General features: G+C 40.0%; 1 protein-coding gene across 4 annotated transcripts; it reads left to right on the forward strand.

Annotated features, from left to right (window-relative positions):
* The first annotated feature begins 977 nt into the window (after window positions 1-977).
* c2cd2l (c2cd2 like) lies at window positions 978-19,517 on the forward strand. 4 transcript variants are annotated; one of them, XM_068601442.1, is made up of 15 exons: window positions 978-1,238; window positions 1,566-2,015; window positions 10,555-10,650; window positions 10,830-10,949; window positions 12,021-12,131; window positions 12,495-12,608; window positions 12,750-12,849; window positions 12,937-13,069; window positions 13,554-13,618; window positions 13,844-13,965; window positions 14,448-14,619; window positions 14,734-14,832; window positions 15,294-15,427; window positions 16,736-16,952; window positions 17,516-19,517. In XM_068601442.1, exons 2-15 carry the CDS (start codon window positions 1,650-1,652, stop codon window positions 17,758-17,760), a joined length of 2,094 nt encoding a protein of 697 aa, XP_068457543.1. In that variant the 5' UTR covers window positions 978-1,238; window positions 1,566-1,649; the 3' UTR covers window positions 17,761-19,517. The 4 variants fall into 4 exon arrangements, with proteins under 4 accessions (XP_068457543.1, XP_068457545.1, XP_068457546.1 ...); XM_068601444.1 differs by having other exon boundaries at window positions 16,739-16,952; XM_068601445.1 differs by having other exon boundaries at window positions 15,333-15,427.
* Window positions 19,518-19,540: the final 23 nt, after the last annotated feature.

Raw genomic sequence — 19,540 nt, forward strand, 5'->3', positions numbered from 1 at the left:
GTAGAACTTCCGGCTGATGTCTTCAAAATAAAATATAATTTAATACGTCACACTGGTTGCAGCACATTAATCTTTTTTAATAAATACATACAATTTGTTAATTTTTTCTTGATAAAATATCATTGTATTTGCGCTGTTTTTAGGACGCACTTAGTTATTTCTCATTTGACATACATGTCAACAAACCTTTAGTTTTAACAGCTTCCGGTTACTGGCGTGTTGACACGGAAGTGACATCTCCTGCCATCGATAGACCAGTATAGATTACTGATAGAATAAGTATTCAGATTCATAACTTAAAACTACTCCATTACAAAACAACCATTGCATTCAAAATGTACTTTGCAAAAAAGGCCCAATACTCAAAGTTATAATAGATTATTTTATAATATATTATTGATTTATACTTATTGATGCCGATGAAACATTCATGTGTAAATATCATAAAGTTATTGAAGATGGATGTAAGCCTATGTAAAAGCATAATCTTCGTAACAAGTGAGAATAGTCTTGTAAAAAAGGAGAAGTATAAAGTAGTATTAAATGTACAATTATTTAAAAAAAGATGCTCCACTTGGGCAGATAGATGGGAATGCAGTGATTAACTTTTTTGGGTCCTAATAGTATAATCACATGGCCATGGTGTACATTTTATTTTGGAAAGAATTATTTTGGTTTATTCAACACATGATTTGTTGATTGTGGTGATACATAATGTGGTAATGCAGAAGCCAGTTCATATTATATATATATATATATATATATATATATATATATATATATATATATATATATATATATATATATATATATATATATATATATATGCGTAAAATAAAAGAAGAAACATTTTAAAATGAAGTTGAACGTTTTCTGCTTTTATTCTGAAGGCTCTGCCTTTCACATCCCTTTTGCCTTTGCGGTCCTCTTCTGCAGCGCCACCTGTGGGCCACTGCTGCTCTTTGTCAAATCATCATTGAAGAGAGGTGACAGAGGCAGGTACTACAACCGGCGGAGAATCGAAACCCACTGATATCTGTCATGCATCTATAGAGAGCAGAGGGCTTCATTTTGAATCGATACATGACAGCAGAGAAGACACCAGTCCCAACATCGCTTATGCCTCGGAGATGGGACAAACACATTTGGATGCATATCGCCATGAAGCCAGCCTCATGTTACCAATGCATTGCGTTCGATTCCCTGCAGCCTGCAGCTCGGACTGTTTGAGTTAAACGGTAGGTTGTTGGGGAGCCACGGTTTGTTATTTGAGTTTTGTCCGCGAACGAGCGCTGCATCGTCCTCTTTGATAGTGCACGATTCATTCTCGGATATCTAAGATGCGCAACGTAATGGTACACGGGCTTCTGCTTCGTAAACATAGACACGTGATCTTTAAAAAATGTTTTTTTACGCGATCTAAAACCAATCAGATCCAAGTTAAAGCGGTCATAGCCACCATGTCGGTGCATCCTGTGTATTTTGGTTTATTCCTCAGTTATAACTTGTTAGTAGCGTTCCCCTTTGAATCAAAATGACTGACTATATTTTGCTGCCACTCACAGGCTACAGGGAGCTGATCTGCTCTGATTGACAGTCCTGATATTTCCATCTGGAACTGGTGATATGAGAGGCTCCGGGAGGCGGTGATGGAGCTGCTGGAGTTGGGCTGGCTGTGTCTGGTGGGTCTCTTTCTCACCTCCTTGCTCATTGTGCTGGGATGGCTGGTTCCATACTTGCTGACCGTACTGCGTCTGTGGAGATCCAGGAAGACAGCCAAGCAGGACGGCAGAGGACCGGCCCGGCAGCCGCTTCCCCTCACACAGCCCCACCACAGCCTTGCTGAAGGTGTGTGGGGATTCCTGCTGAAGCTCCGCTCGGGTCGGGATGGAGGACCCAAGCCAGAAGCCGGGGTTAAAGGCGTGTTGACCTCTCTGTTCTCCTTCAAGTCCTTCAGGGAGCACTGGCAGAGGACCTGGGTCAAAGCTCTGAATGAGCAAGCATGCAGGCACGGGGTATGTTGTAATTTTTAAACCATTAATGGGGGGAGATGTAGCACAAATGATATTGCAAATGAGAGCTGAATAAACATAATGGCAGTGTGTAAAGGAGCACGCCTAAGGTTACTCCACTAAGCAGGGGCATAAATAGTTAAGCAAGGGCTATGCAGTTGGAGTGCCCATGTGCGCTGGAAGTGTGTGTAGGCAGGGAGGTGGAGGTGTCGGAGTGGTGTCTAATCGGTAAGAGGATGGGGGGGCCGAGCATTGCGTAACAGCTCTGAATCAATGCACATAAGAGCTGAGAGGCAAGACCAGTCAGCGTAGCCACGGAGTGAACACCCACGCTTCATAAAAATAGTCTGATACCCTGTCCTGTTGGGGGAAATAGATGCATTTCATCTCAGTGGGAAGATTCAAAATCTATGTTGCTGCTTCAAGACAGAATACTTATTTTGGCTGACCTTTCCTGCAACTAACAACCTAAAGTTAATCAAATTGTGTTAAAACTGCAGTTGGTATCTGCTTTATACAGCAACATTGGATTCAGTGTGGTGAGTACTACAGACAAATGTTAGTCTGGCACATATTAGAGGCTTATAGCACATTTCTAAAGGTCTTTCTCCTTTCAAATAGTTCTTTGATCTGCATGACTCAAAGTCTAATACAGTCAGGACAGTCAGGTGTTTGCTGTGAGCACCAAGAGAGGAGATGGATCCTCTACAATCCCCCACTCAGAAATTCTGTTTTGAAGATGAGTTGGCGGGGAGCTAAAAAGGGGTCAGATCAATCCATGGACCGAACGTGCACAACAAACAGCACTCGATTCGGATTCATATGGGTCACCTCAGCGTGGCTGATTGAAAGCCTCGTTCAGATGTTCAAGTGAACACTTTTGGAGAAAGACTCATTCAGGGACAGTGTTCTACGTTGATTTGGAAAAAAATGTATAGGCGCAGAGCCTAACGATGCAATTAACAGGTCACTGCTTGTTTGGAAAGATACTCTCTGCTTGTTTTAGCACTTAGATTGGAAGTATGTCCATATTGCTCAAATCAGTCTTTTTTTCACTCCACTAATGAATATACAACAGACAGGAGTAACACAAAAGATGATGCCATTGTTCCTCACATCAGAATACTAGTTATGTTTGGGCCATAATATCATTTATCAACATTCATTGGTTGTGTATCATAATGATGTGACCACGTGACCATGTGACCATGTGGCCATCAATTAATGATTTAAAGCAAATTGTCAATTTAGATTTTAATAATATGTTTTGTGTTTTATCTGATTTAGTACATAACAATTAAATGTAATACCTAGACTTGGGATTTTGTATACATTTGGGGTATTGTGATGTTTATGTATATTGATATATTTAATTTCATGATTATGATTTCAGTGAAAATCACTCTGCTCAGTAATGTAAATCTATTTCAAGAAATTGCTTTAGAGGTGCTGGTGGCGTATTTCTTTTAACCTTTGCAAGTAGCCGGGCTATCTGTTTCCCTTTTTTCCGCCAGTCTTTCTGCTAAGCTAAGCTAACCACCTGCTGGCTTTAGCTTCAAATTGAACATAAGAGAGAAAAAGGAAAATTTCCCAAAATGCCAAACTCTGCCTTTAAAGTGTTTGTGTGAAGGGAACACTGTCAGAGAGGAGAGGATACGCAGCTCTAATATACTGTACAAGCTGCTAAAGCTAGAGCACGAACATCTTCTTCATGTGAATCCTTCATAGTCAGAGGTTCTGCATGCATTTTCTCTGCATACCACATATGTTGTGGTATGCAGCATTAATCCAGCTGTCCCTGTTCTTATCAAAGTGTTGCTACGTGTTATTGTGCTGGTAATAAGAGGTCAGTGGGAGGGACATTGTGGTTCTTTGGAACTGTTTCCCTTTGATATGTGGCAATAAATTGGAGCGTGCCAGCTAAGTTATATTACAACGACCTAATTAGTTGATCCATTGTGACCTTCTGTGCTCTCTGTTACCAAGAAGCTCCACATTACTGGAGTGAACCTTGGGTGAACTTTAAAGTGTTTAGTGAGAGTTAGAATAATGAGGTTTCCAGGTGAGAAATAAATTACAACACAACTTAGTTGCTAGTTGCTCATAGCACAGCTCCTCTGTTTGGGATATGATTAGTAGTTGAATAGCCGTTTGCCCGATTAAGCACACAAGAAAGGCTTAAGAATAACATTTGAACTGGATGTGTTATCAAAAAGGAAGGTTGCTATGGATATTTATGTACGTAAGAGCCCACATGCCTTCATGTTCCTCTATGGGATTAATCTATGTTGACGGTATGACCTTCAGGCTCTTGGAATGCTTAAAAAAACCCAGTAGATATAAGGATTTTGCCCGGCAGTGATGAAGTATATCATATTTATACTAAGATCATTCTCCAGACTGATCAAATGCGTCAGTGGTGAAGGAAGGAGACAGAGACAAGCACTGGATGTCTGTCTGTCCATGTGGTGTTTGGTTTGTGAACCAGGAGTGTGAGCGAAAGCTTCCCGATAGCTTCAACTCATCACAATAATATATTTGCTTGTCATTGTGTCTGCGTGCAGCAATCTGTTATTCTAAATGTGTCTGGGCCATATGCAAATCACTTGTGAGGATGTTAATGAAACCTTGAACTTGATATGGAGATAACAAATCACAAACATGTTGAATAGTTATCCCTCCATGAGTCCGTCTAACAGCCAGTGTGGCCTTGTGATGGAAGACACTATCCTTTTCTTGTAACTTAAAGGTCACATGTTTGGCCTCCGGCGTTCATTATTTAAGTTGAACAATTATATATTAACATTATAATAGCCAGTATACTAAGTTCTTATGTCTGTGCTGTTTACACACACAGGTGTAACTTGGTTTTGTTGTTCTTGTGTGTCACCTTCTCACTAAGAAGATGGCCTGGAATAGCCTGGGCGGGGGGGTTGTGGAGATATTACAAGTATTAAGTGGTCACAAGCGAGTCACATCACCTTCTTACCCTCTCACACACAATAAGCACCTGCCAGGCGGGTTGCCATGCCACCTTGAAAAAAGATACGAGAGCAGCCGGCCCAAAATATAATCCCGAAGACTCACGTTCTCCTCCAACTTGCATTTCCTGATTATGTTTCTACATCAGCCAAAACATGAGCTTCTCTGCAGGAACACAGCACCAAGATACGGCTTCAGTATCATCATGTAGGGATTAGCATGCAAATCCTTTATAGCATTAACCTAAGTACTACTGCAGCCTTTAAGATTGATGTTGACGGAGGCCTTTAAATAATTATGTTGAAATTCATCCAAATAAAGTTGAATCAGCCCGCCTGGAAAGTTGACGCATCAAACAACTTTCAGCAAAACCATTTTCCCTGCAGACCTGACTGGTCTAGCATTAGAGTGGATTTATTTTCTGATAATAATTTGTTCTCCTTCTGCTTTTAGTCAACACCTTGTGAAAAAAATAATAATAATAAAGACCATCTGTGCCTTTCATGAAATAATTATATGTAGAGCTGGATTGATTGAGAGAAAATGAGTCAGCAACTTTTCTGACAAAAGGATTAAGTGATGAAAGGTTAAGTATTTTGGGTAATACTTCTATTCACCTTCTTGCTGAGAATTATTGAGTGATCTTATTTATCTCATCATAGATATGCATTTTATGTCTTTTGAATAATAAAGCCATGTTTTTGGTCTCTCTGGCTTTTCATAGTTAGTCATTGCTGATGTAGGACTTCTGACATCTGGCTAAAGGACTAGGCAATGAAGGATGTCACACTCCTACTGGACTTCCTGGATCTTATTGTATTTAATCACCATGATCTGTAGAAATATACACGTCATTTTTTCAATCTCTTGGGATCATTGTGAAAAATTATAATAATTTCAGGATCTATGTTTTCTGCCCGAATGACCCGAATGGCATCGCTTTGTAGTCACTTTGAGTGTAGCTGTTCAATGTGGATGAACATGATGGATATTTCAGAAGCAGTCAGAAAAAGGAAGGTTTCTTGCTTTCGTTGTTAACGCTTCTACTGTGGGTATTTGGTATTCATGGGGCGTTACCTATCTTCTAGCAATCTTGTTATGAAGATTTCGTAAGTGTCAGTGGGTGAATGTCTGTGGTTTGGAATAACTGTCATTTTAAATGCCTGGTTTGGCTGTCCCTGTCTATGTTCTGCTCACTACAGCACAGAGCAACATAAGCCAGGAACTCTCTGATACTAACGTGTGAACGCTACTAGCTTTCAGAACAGCTCATGTTGTTATTGAGCATCGTCAGAAAGCTGAATGACGAAACTCCGTCCTGACGGGAGAACTGACCCTGACTCCCAAATTCCAGTTTTCAAAAACAGCAACAAGACTAAAAAATGCTTTGGGGGCCTGAATCCTGACAGGACGGTTGGGGGGTTGTTACATAAATGTAGAAAACAGCAGCAAACAAGTCAAAGCGTCATTTGGGTTAAGACATGGTGTTAGTGGCACATTCAGCTTCTGCTTTGAAGAAATTTAGCCAAGATAGTTGTGTTTTCATACCCGCGAGGGAATATTATGAATTTGTACAGACTGAGGAGACGGTAAATGCCTTTTTTAAGACATAGATTAGAGGAGACAATTGCTACCCCAAGGTTAAAAGCAGAGTGGGTGAGATGGCTTTTGTCGCAATTTGGCAGACATATGACGTCCCCTCCCCCCAATGTTAATAGAAGGATGCCCACATGCTTCATAAACAAAAAAAACACATGGTTTCCATGGAGTCGATAGTTCAGTAGATGTATTTGTGTACCCGTAAAAACGTTATAAAGTCAAATTCAGCATATTTCTGCTTTAGCTGTATGCGTTCATGGGTTAACAAGCATGGTTTGCACATTGTTGTTCCACTTAAACATGAGCCATTTAAACAGAAAGATTATAGACACCTAAATCTGTTCAGCAGCATTAAAAAGCACCTCCTGCACTTTTTGGATTGTAAACCCATGATGCAGCTGGTTTCACGGCTCAGTTGTTTCAGAGAAGATGTCTCTGCTGAAGTACTGTGGAAGCCTCTGGATATAATCTTGCCTTGGCAAGCAGACTTGATATGGAGCTATTCAGATGTCTCCGGCCCGATTATTTCGTGGAGGAGGCTTGAAGGACTGAACTGGTTGGCCTCTTCAGACCAGCAGATCAGTGTGTGCTTTTGCAGCCGACAGAGGATGTCAAGCCATCGTCACCGGGTTCAGTGGGCGGTAGAGGAGGACTAATAGAGCATACGATTGTGCATTTGCAGGGAAGGAAGCTCCCTGCCCATTCAAGATCTGCAATTATAAAGAGCCTGGTGATTATCTCAAGGCCACAGTTCACTTCTTCCCTCTCTGACTGTGAGCTGCCGGTAGATGATTAATGCTGTGTGATTATGCTCAAGTACAACAGGGAACGTTAAGCACTCATTTGCAAATGACAGTTCAAGAAACTAACGTCAGTCACAGCGAGTTCTATTTTAACAACACAACATTTCCTTAGATTTTTACAATCTTTCTGTTGCAGGCATCGCTCTACATTGAAGGTGGCTCCTTTGACTATTTAAAGTGGAGCCATAATTTATGCATTATTCTGCAGTAATATTATTTTGTATCTAAAAAAAATCCTAAATGCTTAACACAGAAGTCCTTGCAGTCTTGTTCCATCTCATTATAATTGTATCATATTGTACTTTTGTCAGATTACATTTGGTATTTTTTTTTGTACAATGCAGTGTTAGACTAACAGATTTCAAACCATTATAAAAGCCTTCATAGCACATTTAAAATATAAAATCAATTGAAATTCACATGCTTATGTTAGCATGCTCACAATGACACTGCTAACATGCTGATATTGAGGAGCAGGTGATGTTTACCATGTTCCCCGAATCAGTTGAGAACGTTAGCATGCTAACATCGCAAAACATGAACGTAAGCGGTTTGACTGTAAATAGCTATTTCGGACACCACGAAGTTTGTACCCCTTTGGAGCCTGAACCTGTGATACACGGTACTGAAATACTGAGCAGGAAAGGAAGATAAGGGTCAACAAAAGCCGAAGGGGGGTGTATTTGAGGGTTGACCCACATGCTTTTCAGAGGCGTTCAGCCAGGCGGACCCGGGAGGGGACTCTGACAAACCTGAAGTGACACCATGGATGTCCTCAGGAACTGTCTCTTTCCAGAAATACCTTACACACACACACACACACACACACACACACACACACACACACACACACACTAACAGTAGTGTTTCACAAGGACGAATTAGAGGTTATGCTGCTAGCACTACCCTTTCCATTACAAAATTAGCACTGTAGCCTCTGCCAGGAGGATGCACAACGCCACAGAGCACCAGATGGCTACCTAAAAAGCCAATGGAGGCTGAATATCTAAGTAAACTCCCTTTTAAAGAATACAAAAACATAAACCAGTTTGATATGCAAGGCTTTACCAAATTAGTAAATCATATTTAATTATTATTATTTAAATTCAGGCTCCTGAACAGACAGTAAAACTAGGTGATGGCTGCCATTCTAATTCCCAAGCATGTATTCTTAATAATGCTAAACTGCCACTTTGATAAACTCCCAAATGTAAGATGCTTGGATTATAGTTGAGGCCAGAAAGGGATTTTAAAAGTATATTAGTAGAAACAACAACTGACCCAACCTTCTCTTAGGCACACATTATTTTGACTGAGCCTGTGCCGCTGTGTGTCCTGGAGTGATTTGAAAATAAATAAATAAAGTTACCCATTTGTTTCACATAAAAAAACACACACATCTGTGTGTTGTAAATGCACTGTGGTTTGTCATGAATTGTGATTTAAACTTAAAGGTTTTAGGCTAGAAAATTGCAAAACAGGGCAACACAGAGGAGCATCTGTTGGTCTAGAGGGGTGTGTACCAAATGAGGGTAACAGACATTTGTGCATGTCATAAACTGTATATAAACAGTGTATATACATTATTTACATATTTATATATAATCTGGGGTCATACCCCACACACTCTCCCCCCATATTGCTCTCATCATGCTCATTATTGCGGAATGTGAGTGTCCCGAAACCCCCCCTGACATTTAGGAGTATTTGCTCACAACATTGTACTGACTCCAATTTGCCTCATTGAAAAGATGCCAGAGGCACAAACCTTTCGTAATGTCGATCTGTGAGCCACTCACAATCAGGATCATGTGATTAATGGGTTTACCACCATCATATTCGTTCTGCACTTTGGATGTAATGAACGGTTGGGTGACTGAGCAGTTTTAGAAGCTCCAGCCAACCGAAGTAAACACAGCCGGTTGTACGCTTCAGTCATGTGGGTGCAGCGCTGGTTCAGGGAACCAATGTAAGCTTGCAGCATCGCATTTGGCTTCCTGCCCTTTCTGCCCTTCTTGCTGAAACACTGACACACACACGCACACACACCACAAACTTTGTTATATCATACTCACACTTTTACCCCGCCTCCACTGCTGTGTTTGATGGAGATTTGGACTTGGACCTAGAGAAACATATGCCCTGACAATAGGGGATTTGTTTTCTCTCACATGCATCTCTCGGGCCAGTCAAAGCCGTCTAATGGAACAGATCGTCTAGTTCGCACACACACACACACACGCACACACACACATGCACACACACACACACACACACACACACACACACACACACACACACACACACACACACACACCTAGTGATAATAGGCCAGTGGTACTGGTGACTCTTTTCTCACAACTGAGATACTAATTCTTTTTGTTTGGGGGTGTCTACTAAATCCAACAGTGAAAGATGTCTTGCTGTGAGCATGACTAAGCATTGACTGATGCAGTCTTCTTAATTGACACTGTTGAGGGGCTAAAGCAGGCTGATCAAGAGGGGGAATCTACAATTATTTATGCATGATGGCAGAAGCTCATATTAACTTGAATATACTACTTGCCACCCTTTGGTCAAACATATGTTGTCATTTTGTTTGCCAGTGTCTTCAGGCACTGTTCATCTGAGTGCACATATCTACAGAGCTTCCTAGACTTTAACCACAGTTCTGTTTTGCCATGCATGGTAGATACAATAGCCTCATATCTGTTGGCATGTACACATTATAGCACCTTAAAGAGTCCTTTTATTCATTCACGTACATTTTCCGCATGAGACTTCACATTATCACACACTCTGAACCACCGGCACGAGGAAATAATCAGTTTCATGCCAAGCTCGTGAGGTTGCTGTGGGAGGGAAACGGAAGCATTGTGTGATCAGCATGTGGATCAGGTGATGTGAGTTCAATCACTCTGAGCAAAGATCAATGAATTACCGAGTTCTACTGATTCCAAACGTGCTTCAAATTCATGAAATGCAGCAGTTAAATTATTTGCATACTAATTGAGTAAAGATTCATAAGGGTGGTGACTAACTGCTTACCAGATACATTAAAGGCCTTGTCACTGCAGCACAGAGTCTTTTCTGAGTGTCACTCTTCTTTCTCTTATGTAAGATTTAGGACACTTGTTCTCTTCCTCTGTCTTTTCCAGAGTTCCATCCAGATCACGTTTGACAGCAGTCTCCAGATAACTGCTGCCTCTGCAATAGATAGTGTGACCTGCACTGACCAATCGGCACACCGGATGGTACGTAATCTTGGTAGCGTCTGGTAATTGCGGCTGTAACTAATTCACTTATTTAGCCAGTCACACAATATATTCTAATTGGGGCCATGCATGACAAAAATCAAAACGTCGGTGTCAAAACATGGATGTTTCTTCGTCATTTCTGTATTTTCCTTACACAGCTGCTTGTTGTTTTACAGGTTTTACACTGTAAATGTTGGGTGGACACAGTGACGTTTCCTGTGACGGTCACTCAACAGTCACCAGCTGCCATTTCTATGGAGACCTATCAGATCACTATAGCACCAATGGTGGCGGAGGTACCAAAGCATACCACATTGTTTTTTGCAATTTGCACATTTGAGGGCTGGCCTCTAAAACAAATGAAAATCTCAGAACATCATTTGCATTGTTATTCAAATGTGAAAAAAATCATGTGTAATCCCGCCATCACTGTCATGGTCATTAAATAAAGAGTCTTTGTATATTTGACTATTTCTGACCATCAATAGCCTCTCTTATTTTAGTAGTGCAAGTATTTAATACAACTAAAAACCCATTTCCCTTTAATCCTGTTGCTTTCTGTTTTGGAGAGCAAATGGGTTGCTTTGCCTTCTTCTTCAGAGGCTACTACAAGCAAAACATTTAATTATTTGTTCAGACCACAAAGGAAAAGACACATCATATTTTCAGATATATGACATTGTAACTCATTCCCATTGCTGCTTAGAGTAAACACAGTGACTAGTTCTGCCAACAGAGTCTCTCCTTCTCCTCTTGCACTGCCGCTGCAGCAGACAACAACCGCTAATCTTTATGCAAATTAATGCACCGTGACGTCGGTATTATGCAAATGAGCGTACAACGTCATCTGCCGACTTATAGCTCTTTTGGAAAAGATTTGGCAATACTGCACAGGACACACTGCATTTAGTTTTCCATGACTGTAAATGAAACGTTTATTTTCCCGGGGAAATGGTCGTAGACAGAAAAAGACAGTGAAAGTGAGGTTTATGTTATTATTCAGCCTTGACGTTGTGCAATCAATATTCACTTCATAGTGATAACTTAAAGCCAAAAACTTGTCTGATTTTACTTTGAGAGTACGATTGTGATTTTCAGACTGTGCGTCACTCCTTCCACTATCAGTACCTTTATGAGAAATTTTTATTTTTGGGAATAAAACGTTTTCTGCTTGTTCCCTGCTAACAAATGTTACCTGTTGTTTAATTATAAGCTAGGAGAGACTGCCAATCTTGTTTTACTAAATCATCTAAAATTAAATAGTGTGTTGATTATATATTAATGAGAAAATGCTACATAATTTAATATAATACTCTTATAATCTATCGTAAAAGCATGCCAGTTAACCTGCTGTCTGTCTCCGTCAGGTGGTGGTGTGTCTGGAGGAGGTGGAGGATCAGGGTCTGCTGATGTCCTGGACTCTTTCCAAGCAGCCATCATTAACTTTGAGCGTGTCTCCATGCAAGCTGCAGAGACAAGTGAGAATATCAGATACTGATACCACTAATATGATATGTCCGTCTCATGTAGGCTTCAGAGGCCTCTTTTCTCAACCTGCTTACAGTTTACAAACTTGGTTGCATACATTCAAAATGCTTTTCCACCAGTAAAGTAACATAAAAACATATATTAAGCAGAATAAATGTCACTACTACTGAAGGCAGTTGTCAGGCACACCCTGACCACTGATTATTATATTTGTAGTTTATTATCATTAATAATCTTGCATGTTATTATTTATGATGAAGTAAGATAATATCAGGCATTCAAATGTAATAAAAGCCCCAGAATTGTCTATAGTTGAGTTTGTTGACGAGCCATGTGCTTCCTTTTCATCTCAGGTCACTGAGGGAGCGGCAGACCTAGACATGATTAAGGGACTGATAGAGGATACTCTGTTCAGCACTCAGCCGGCCATGGTCCTCAACCTCAAGACTTGTGCACCCAGTCCTCTGGTGAAAAAAACATTTTTAGTGCTTCGTTCGCAGCAATAAGAGAAAATAACAAGGATCTTCTTTTTCTGTAATAAATACATTGCTATGACTTGATACTGAATCATAACATGTACTCTGCACTCTTTTCCTGCTTTTTCCCAGGCTCCCGTGGACCATCTCTCAGTGAGATTGAACTCTGTATCCCAGAATGTCCTGGTGAAACGACTAATGCTTCGGCAGCTCAAGGCGACCTTAAGTAAAGGTCAGACATTTTCCCCCAGCGTCAGATCATTTCCGCCCGGCTTCCTGCAGATAGCCGAAGTCTCACTGTCTGGCTTTCTGTATGCAGGTCAGTGGTCTAGATCAGGGGAGCTGTGCTGTGTCCTGAGCCTGGACCAACCCTCCACAGAGAGGTCAACATGCTTCCTGTCTGTGCCCAGCAACCCCAACGTCCCACTGGAATGGAGTGAAGAAATGACTCTGTAAGATGGCAGCCATGACGGCTAACTGCAGTTAATGAGTCATGAGTGTGTACATCCATACCAACGTTAAAGGCCCAGAAAATGTATTCTCTCAATCAGCCAGAACAGTTTTAGTTATGTCACGTGAGAGATTTATGTTTTTGTTTCTTTATTCCTCTGCTCTTTTCGCTGATTTGAAGTAGGTGATGTCTTATTGTGTGCATCAATCAGGATTCAGCAACATTTTAACAAGAATCTTATGACAGTTGATCGGTTGTTACTGTCACTGCCTATCAAATCTGATCAACCACACCCACCGATGATGAAGCAGATTTGCTTTATTCATACATTAAATAAATCATTTGACTGATGCTTATATAAGCAGACATATTAATATTATGGAACATTATTTAAGATTTTAAGTTTTCAGGAAAACTCTGCTCCACCTGTTTGCATTGTGGGGCTCTACTTGAATTCTAACACATGTGTTTCCTTTGTGTTGAAGGGAGCTGGGCCAAGAGACCAAAGAGCTGAGAATAAGACTTCTGGAGCGCAACGGAAAAAGGGAACGTAAGGCATTGCACGATAGTAATTTTGTATTGGCTGCATCTCAAGAACCTGATCAGCAGGAATGTTCAGACTGCTTAGCAAGATCTCCATGCTTAAAATGCACTGTTGGCAGGTTCACTGTAAGAGTTAGCGTTTTCTAATGTATATAATGTCAGGAGATGCTTTAATTATGGCCTGACAACTACAGAGAAGGAACGGCTTTCCTTTTGTTTTATAACTGGATAGAATTCCTGCCCGGCCACGCCTGCATTGCGTTGGATCTCCGGTGCAAAGTTCCCACTGGAAACCATACACTGTCAGTAAGCCCCGGCCACGGCCTGGCACCCAACGCTACCGTCACAGCAGAGGTAAGAAACAAGATGCAGCTCATTTCTGTGAAAATAATGAAAAGCTCTTTCAAAGCCATTCTCATGCTTTGAAGTGTACAGTTACATCACATGTTATTATCTAACATCAAGCAAGCTGGACTGAAACAAAGATTCACCACAAAAGGAGGGACACTGTTGTGTAACAGATGATACATAGTCCATTGTCATGCCTTTGATTGCTGTCTCAAATCTCTTCGGACCTTTTCACCTGCCAACTTGTCCTTTTTTTCTCCACTTCTTGCGATCTACATATTGCTTTATCTCTGCAGGCTAACATTTCATATTGGTACACGAACTGTTTTCCTGTACCGCTCATGCAACCTGTTGTGCCTTCACTGATAAGTCATCTTAAATGTGCCCTGCGAGTCCAGATGTCAGTTTCAATGCCCACCTCATTAATAGAGTGCCCACCCCCACTTCACGCTGTATTAGCTAATTGAAGATTATTCGTAATCCTCCAGCTGCTGTATGTGGAAACAGAGGAGCCCCGCAGCGTCCACCGTGCTTTGCCACTTCGTTCCTCACTCACCCCCACCAAGAAAGTCGATGTGGACCGAACCATCATGCCAGATGGAACCATCGTCACCACTGTCACGACTGTCCAATCTCGACTAAAACTGGACCGCAGTCCAGGTAGATGCAGAGTAAAGTATTACGTACATTGCGCCAGGGAAGGTGTACAAGAAGATATGAAAGAATGTTGTGATGATACTAGCAATAACATTACATATTTGTGGTGCCTTTTAGGTGATTCCCCTTTGCGTTCGCCGTCCAAAGTGGAGGTGACTGAGAAGAAACCCACGATCCTGTCAGATGGTAGAAGCAGCACCAGCCCCAACCTCAGCAGTGAGTTGTAGACTGAAAGGCCAGATGTTGTTTTACATAACAAATGCAAAGTAGGATAAGCAGCAAGCTGCGTTGTAACACAAGATAAGAGGAATGCAATTTTCAGTATACATCATGCACTTTTGGTGTAGAAGCTCCTGTTCAAAAAACTTAATTTAGTTTTACAACAGGTTTAGAAAGAACTTGCTTGTACAAACCAAAGATCAAAACAGTATTACACACACACACACACACACACACACACACACACACACAGGTAATGTTTAACAGATATAACTACATATAGGATTTCATTTGTTTTATACAATACACTGATGTGTGTTTTTTGTGTATATTTATGATAAACCATACATCTTCCAATAGACTTGCACTGCAATAAAAAATATGTTCAATAATGTTCACCTTTTTATACGTCGCAGTTTACTTATATAGTGCTCATTTACATGTTTTTTGTTGCTCAGAGAGCAGCCGCCTCTCTAATGGCCTGGATCCTGTTGCAGAGACGGCCATTCGGCAGCTGACGGAGTCCGCCTCCAAAGTAGCACGGAAGACGCCAACAAAGAGGAGCACGCTGATCATCTCGGGCGTGTCAAAGGTCAGGGAATTTAAACTGTGTCAAATGTACTGGATTGTTGAATTTGTGCCATCGCCATTCATTTCGACGGACAGTACAATGTACTTATTTTGTGAGATTGTGCATGATGGTTACCTGCAAAGCTATTTTTGTAAATGAAAACAATATTTCAACTTTGTTTTGTTTTTTGATGATTTACAAAACTGTACAAAAGCCATGAACAAAGTTGACAAAACATACTTTTAAAAAGATGCTCGATATGGAAATCAGATCATAATTTTTGTCTCCAAACACATCTCAACATGCAGCTCACAGCTAACGGTGCTAACAATGCAAACAACAGCTCCAGTGCTGTCAATGCTAACAGTGTTTACTGTTAACCGCAGTGAGTAGCTACCATGACAGGGTTACCACGAGTCATGGAAAACCCTGAAAAACAGTTAGCCAATTTTTCAGGGAGGGTCAACACTTGGAAAATGAGAGAAATCTTGTGTTGTTCTAGAAAATTATTTTAATATTCTTCTATTTTTCTTCAGCTTAGAATTAGCTGCTGGGCTATCTAGTCGCGCTCCCTAAAACAGATAACTTGAAATGGTTAAGATATGTTCAGGATCATATTAACAATCAAACTGTTTATAGTCAAGATTATTATGCTATGTTGAGGAAACGTTATGAAAACAGTCCCAAATCACAACACATGGTAGGACATGCAGGTTGAAAATATTAGTCACTGCTATATATATATATATATATATATATATATATATATATATATATATATATATATATATATATATATATATATATATATAATTTCTAAGCACCTAACTAAAGATGGTTTCATAGATAAGTTACAGTTACACTCGCACGCACTCAAATATCCACGAGCCTGCCTTTGTAATCAAAGCACAGAGATAACAGCACACACAGAAGGACAGCAACGTCCTTCTCTGCTCAATTAGACATTACTCCACTATATATTTGCACTGGAAATAGGTGTTTGCTGCTATATTAATGCTCAGAATTTCACCTTTAGGTGATGTAAAATACAATGACATGCAGCTGGGAAAAAATAGTTTGTTCTAAATTAAATCCACAGTCACAGCCCCCACTGTTCCACATTTAAAGACAATTAAAAACTGTAGAAATGTATGCAGTGCAAGAAGCTCCACTAAAAATTTTCCAAAAATTAACTGGTTCCAGTGTCATGAAAGTTGTAGGAATGTTCCATGTTATAAGTGGTTTTCTGTTTCGGGTGCAATTCCAATAAGTAGTTACTCACTCCCATTTTTTGAAGGAAATAACTTGATTCAATATCCTAATACTCAGCAGGTTCCACTCTCAGAAGATGACTGTGCATTATCGAGCGGCTATGCTGCAGCAATGGACGCAGCCATGCATGGCAACCACTACGGAGCGGGGCATCATCAGGACCCAGATGAAACCACACCCTCCGACGTGTCGGAGCGTCCCTCGGTGGACGATGTGGAATCAGATACCGGTTCCACTGGCGCCTTGGAAACCCGCAGCCTCAAGGACCATAAAGGTAACACAGTCGTCATAGTTTCAGAGATTTAGTTTCCACTAACATAGATCATTAATTTCTGATGGTAAGTGCAAACACAATATTCAGCGATTCAAATATTGTTTTTGCAGATTGTTTGATTGTATGTTGCCAATTTGCTCAAAGAATGGATTTTGATACCTTTTTTCCATGTAAAATAAGTTTTTTATTGTCAAAGCTCACTATTATTTCATGAAAATAAATAGTATATTTCACATGTAAACAAATCTTTTGAAGCCTTACATCACATCAAAACTTAGCACGATGCATTAATGGATTTTTGGGTTATCTAACATTAGAGACTCTACTGCCCTCTAGAGATCATGCTGCAGCAAGCAAGCAACCAGAGCAAAGTGGTTTTCAATGGATCAGTGCCAAATTATATTTGAATATCAACTTGATAAGAAAGCTATCTCATGAAATCAGTGAATCTATTCATAAAAGTAGTACTTGAGTGATTGGTTAGTGATTTTCAACAAGGCCCCAATACTGTAGTTATGGATTAACACTTAAATACAGTGACGTATTCCCTGTGCTTTCTCTAGTGGGCTTCCTACAGAGTGGGACGAAGCTGTTGTTTCGCAGAAGACATCGAGAGAAGGAGTCCTGCCTCAGCCAATCCCATGAAGACATCTCCAACATGGGCAATAACTTTGCTGCTGCCACTAACATCAGCCGTAAAAAGTCTGGCAGCTTCTCCCGGCGTCTCATCAAACGCTTCTCTTTCCGATCATCAGGCAAATCGAAAGACAAAGCTACCAATGGAGGAGCGAGCTCACTGGATAACTGATTTTCCTTGTTCGGGTTGGACAAGGGCCATCCTGACTTAAAGCGTTGTTTTAAGGCCTCCGTTATTACTGTCAGAAGAACAGCTAAAACCTTACAAGAGTCCAGTCTTTGAAAGGCTGAACACCTCAGGTGGGGTTTCACCTCTACATTTTAAAAAGGTGAATACCTCTGGGAGGGCTTTACTCTGGAGAGAAATGACTGCACCTTCAGGAGAGAAGTCATTTTTAATCACATCACTAAAATATGATTATGATTTCTTTCTAGGAGAAATCTGCTGCTTGATGAGAAGGTTATAATCACAATGAAATGTCTTTGGCCCTGTTTGATCACAAACTATAGTGAGAGTGTTTGATTGTGACAGATGGTGGAATTGCTCTTAAACAATTTACATCATAAGATAGTATTATACTGTCATAAGATGCCAGCATAATACTATTGGTTACACTTTGGACTGTTTTTAAAATGGCACATGTAAAATTCCTCGGTTGTATAACGTTAATTTATGATTATGTGGTTCTCATGAAACGAGTGCTCTTTATTTTACCCCCCAAAAAACAAGTCATCATAGTTGCATTACACTGTAAAATAGAGACATTGCTGTGTGCTTTTTTTCATGCAAATGTAATTTTAAACACATAGTTAAGTAAGTTGACAGCAATCTATCTTAATCTAGCAGTCCATTCATAATTGCTAATGTATTGGTTTTAGAATTTTGTTCACTGTTGTATCTTGTATAAGAAGAAGAAAAGTTAATATATTTATCGTATTTTTTTTTTTATAAAAGGTACTTTCTGTGGAATATCATAATGCATTTCAGTTTGCTTTTGAAACTTCAACCAGCCATGATCTCTCGCAGGCTCTTCAAGTCAGGCAATAAGTTTAAACCTTTTTTATCGGTAAAAAAAACAAATAAAATTAAAATAAACAGGTCTTGCTCTCCTTGTGGCCCCTGTTGTATAATGAAGTTTATCACATTATCTCCGCACATTATGGAGACTTCAGTTTATGCTCATCTGGACATTTCAGTATTGCAATAACCATTTTTGTGCAGCAAGACCATATTAAATAGTGCGAAATGCCTCGCATGGGTAGCGGGCAAAATCGTTTGCAGGAAATGGTGACTGTGATCAGCTCATAATCATAAATTTAACATAACAAAACCTATTCTGTATAAATATTCAGGAGCATTAATATAATGCATTTCTCATAGAATGTATATAAGAAGGCATACTTCTTTTAAAATAAATGTAGGTCTCGCATGAGTGAAAATATTGCAACAGCTCTGCAGTTTAAATTGTAAAAATGGAACGTTGCGGTGTCTGGAAAGGTTTCAGAGATGCTCTGATGCTGAGGCATTGTGGGCAAACAATGGTCAAAGTTTACGACATGGAACTGGTTGGAGTTGATATACTCAGGGCTAGAAATGAAACTACAACTAGCAATTTAAGATATGAGGAACCCCACTATACCAAAAGCGAACAGAACCAGGAGGTAAAAATGCACATACGTTTTTAAGTTTTGTCAGAGAAAATCTACACATATTTTAACCGACTCCACCGACTATGGGACTTAAAAACAGTACAAAACTGAAGAACTTTGATAACGTTTCCAGGGTTATTTTCATTAATAAAATTATAGCCCAACCTAAAGGATCACAGAGGTGACTCCTGCTCATGTTAAGTTATGTATGAAAAAAATATATCTTGAATCATCTGTTGTTATAATTTAAATGTTTAATTTATTGCAAATAAATTATTTTTGGAGCATCAGTAGATTACTTC

Source organism: Clinocottus analis, unplaced genomic scaffold (assembly GCF_023055335.1).
Source record: "Clinocottus analis isolate CAN_PGR_092001 unplaced genomic scaffold, fCliAna1.0.p SCAF_5, whole genome shotgun sequence".
NCBI classification, from domain to species: domain Eukaryota; kingdom Metazoa; phylum Chordata; class Actinopteri; order Perciformes; family Cottidae; genus Clinocottus; species Clinocottus analis.